The 4,031-nt window shown below is 37.2% G+C and overlaps 1 protein-coding gene across 7 annotated transcripts in view; it reads right to left on the bottom strand.

Moving 5' to 3' along the window:
* Nucleotides 1-4,031, bottom strand: part of LOC110024264 (transcription factor IIIB 60 kDa subunit) — a 69,290-nt gene that overhangs the window by 20,564 nt on the left and 44,695 nt on the right. For all 7 annotated transcript variants that reach the window (XM_020724137.1, XM_020724130.1, XM_020724131.1 and 4 more), the window contains one exon: nucleotides 1,938-2,018. In XM_020724137.1, coding sequence (XP_020579796.1) covers nucleotides 1,938-2,018 — 81 coding nt within the window. The remainder of the gene's footprint in view (nucleotides 1-1,937; nucleotides 2,019-4,031) is intronic.

The raw sequence follows: 4,031 nt of genomic DNA on the forward strand, positions 1-4,031 counted from the left end.
TCGTCTTAAATAGGGGAACTTGTCGGCAAATAAAACGGTTTCGCAGACCCAAACAGATGTCATATGTTTTCTTAGTTTATTTGATCGAGCCTCATCCTCAAATCTTGTGTTTATCCCTCGGGGTAGATACAGAATTTGAGGTAGAGTGCTCTTTCATTTAAACTGTGAAAAATATGAGGTCAGTTTGCAGTTTGATTTCATATTTTTCTAAAATTATATATATATACACGTAAATTAAAAAGTCCTTCCGAAGCGGGTAACGGGATTTTGATTCCGGCTGCCGACAGCTTCTTACGGGCGACCCCCCAAACAATCTTTTTCTTTCTCTTTTTTGTGCCGACACATATTTTGCACTCGTATTGAGAAAGTAAATGTGTGCAATTTCATCAACAAGAATATGATGCATACACGGATGGTGAACAAATTGAATCTCACAACTCAGAGACATTCTCAGTTGTGTTCCTTAATGTGATTAAAGAAGGAAAAGATGGTCAAAATTGACAGGTGTCTTATGAAACTTTTGATCGGGAACCAGCTGGAAGATCAGGCGGGTGTGACATGGTGTGCATGGATACTTGCCATCTTTTGTTGGAGAGACCATGGTAGTTTGATAATAGGATTCAACATGATGGGTTCAGGAACATTTATTTTTTCACCAAAAATGGAAAGCGCATAGCCTTCTACCGTATGCAACTCTGATGTTACAGGTGCCCTTACCGACAGAGAAGCGCCCACAGGATCAGTTTTGTTGATGACAGAGGAGAGCGGGACAGGAGAACCAGTTTTAGAACTAGGCCAATTAGAATAGAGATTTTCAAGGCGTCATGTTCGATAGTTTACCTCCATGGTCGCCATTGTTCGGAGAGATTAAAGTTGCCCTCACTTCAAATCGGGTTGAGCCAACTTGGGATTACTTTGGGAGGACTCGGTAGAATATACATGATATGTCTCAGTTCAGTTATGTAGTATACCCATAGAAAGTTAGATCGATATGGATGACTGCTCACAAATGGTAAAAACTCCTTACGTGTTTTGGAATACAGTGCAATCGACAGTAAGATTCAAGTTTTTCTAGGGCCGTAGTCAAATATTCTTCAGCTCCAGAATGTTACAGTAGCTCTATCATCGTCAACGTACAGACAAAAACTTTGACGAATGAGGTCAAAGCTCTCCCAATCCCTTGAGACTGACATAGGTATTTCCCAACAAAGGAGCAGAAGCAGGCTTCCCGCGATCTCATGATCGGGAGTGCGACTGGCTAATGCGAACGACACAGCCAAAATGAGTGACCGTGTTTTTAATCCCTATAAAATATTTAGCAAATTTCATCATTTCCTTTCATTTATTTCTAGTCATTTCTTATATATGTGTTGTATTATGGTTTAAATTTTAATTTTTTATTGTGTTTTTGTCAGGATAGATGTCGGCATCCCTTGTTTCCCTTTTAAAGTTGTATCTAAGGGCGAGTGGTGCTTCGGTTATATCTCGTTCCGAGTTGGTGATTATCCTCCAAGGATCGATTAGTGCTCCGGCTGTATCTCACTCTCGATATAGTATTTATCTTTGACTTCCCCTCGCCCTGCATCCTTCCTTCGCAGCCGCCATCGACTTCACTGTGCACTGCAAAACAGCACCTTGTTGTCCCCTGCAGCCACCAAGCTTCCCCTGCACTTCCCTCCACCTCCTCTCAGACGTCTACCACCCAGATTCAAACCCAACCACTTCATTTTGCTGTTTGCCGTTGTATTTGTCTGTGTCTGTTTTTGTCATTTCCCTTTCAGGGTGTCATTTATAACCGCCTATCTGCTTTCAATAATAATATTTACTTTCTTATTGTTGTTTGGGTTAACTTTTGTATCATCACATCATAAGTTTATACCAAATTCCCACTGATTAATGCACGATGAAATTATTTTGAAAACAGAAGAAATGGTTACCGTCAAAGAACCAGACTCTGTATTCTCAAACTCAATTAGCCTTTTTGTCAGAGTTGCCTCACAAATATGTACAACAGTTACCTGTAAAAACATGAAGAACCAACTGCAACAATTAGCTGAATAAACCTAGTCATTAAATCAAGGGTTTCAAAATCAAATCCTCAAAAAGACAGAAAGTGAGAAGTGTTTATAAGTGACTTGACGAACATATACATTATCTTTCAATAAAAAAGGTATATAAGAATTTATATCCAAATTTACAGCTGACTTTGACATTTAATCAGTACAGCAATAAAAATAGAAACAGTTTTGCAGAAAGCTTGCCATAAAATTTTAGAAATCAAAGGCATCTAGTTTGTGAAAAAAAAAAAAAAAAACTTATCAGAAAAAAAAATGCTCTCATGTATGGAGGCGTACAAGCATGCTGGCTACATATAAAAAGGCACATATACCAACTCAAAATTGTATTAAGAAAATAATATTGCAATCTTAATTCTGCTGAAACAACAATCTAGCCAGATATCTAGCCTATTTAATCTCTTAAAAACCGCATAATGTCTCGTGCAGTGACTAGCCCATCATAAAGCTTAAGCTCTTTCTACTTCACGCCAAGAAAATAAATTTTCAAGGTTGATATTAAGTTAACTAGTCATATAACTTAAACCATATTTATATAAACTAGATTTTAAAATTTTAGTCAAGTATATCAAACAATTGAAGGCGCTATAAAACAACTTTATCACATTATCATTAGTCATTTCCCAATTATTTAATGTTGGATTCATGAATCATATTTGTCCTTTAATTATTGTTGAGTGAATAATTGGGTGACAAATTCATTGTAGGATTCTTCTTCCAGAACTAAGAGTCACGCTAGCTAAGCCTAGAAAAGCAAATTTTCTTCCAAACCAATTCACCTTTCACCTTTTTGGCCCGTCATCTCTTCCACCTTCTTAAGTAATTATGGTAAAAATAAAATCAATAGTCTGTAGTTGAATATATTTGGAGTGACACCTAACAGATTCATTTCTGTGGTTCACTTTACTTGGGCATAGCCAAAGAGAACCAAAAGGGAGAGGAGATTAATGTTTTATCTTTGAAATCTAGCTTCATCATATAGATGATATAGAAATAAAAATCATGAGGGAGTTGGCCAATCCAACCAACAACTTCAATAAAATCTATTAGAATAAAATTCACCCACAATTTCGGCATCAAATCATTAAGGGATCAAGAGAAAGGTCTAATTGATTTAGATGACGGCTTTTATTTTTTTACGGGAAGCTGATAATAGAGTAATTTGCAAATCATGTTGTTAAGATTGAAAATCAGTCAAAATGAGTCAGTATACCGCATCGAATGCTTGATGATCAAAATTAAGAAAAAGAAAAATTATACTGTTCGATAATTGGAATACAAATAATTTTGAAGTTGATTTTTGATAATTTTAAATTTAAATTTGATTTTTTTCTTTAGCAGGGTTATCTAGAAAAAAAAGAGTTGTTCTTTATATGCGACCAACCAGTTTTTCTTATCTGGCACGAATCTCGAAGCATTTCATAGATCTCGACATAATATTTTAAGCAAGGGATGCTCAAACATTGATACAAACTCATCTGTAGCTTCGATTTCAGCAAACTTATAGTCAAACTGACCGACTCAATGAGGCAGACCTAATTATATCAAAGTCAGTCCAGTCCGAGTCAAATCAAGCATGGATTAAGTCATTAAACCATTCTTGAAAAATTTCTGGACACATTTGAAAAGTCAAACAGATGCTGAAGCTGACAAGTTTATAATCGAATCGAGCGTCTCGACAAGACGAATCCAACGAGCCCAAGATTGCGCAATTCAGACATCGTGAAGGCTCAAATGTCCGTTAAACGTCATTTGATTCGAGGAAACTCTCCGGACCGTCCGATAAAAATGGTTCATATTCCTGCATTAATGACACCCAGAACACTATAAATAGAACCCTACCCCTCTCATGAGGGAGGGGACTGAAGCCTAGAGAGAGTCTGAGGTCTTGAGGAGTTGTAACTCAGCAACACCACCGATCGCCGTCGACCGCCGTCGACCGCCGTCGACCGACGT

Source organism: Phalaenopsis equestris, unplaced genomic scaffold (genome assembly GCF_001263595.1).
Source record: "Phalaenopsis equestris unplaced genomic scaffold, ASM126359v1 Scaffold000251, whole genome shotgun sequence".
NCBI lineage: Eukaryota > Viridiplantae > Streptophyta > Magnoliopsida > Asparagales > Orchidaceae > Phalaenopsis > Phalaenopsis equestris.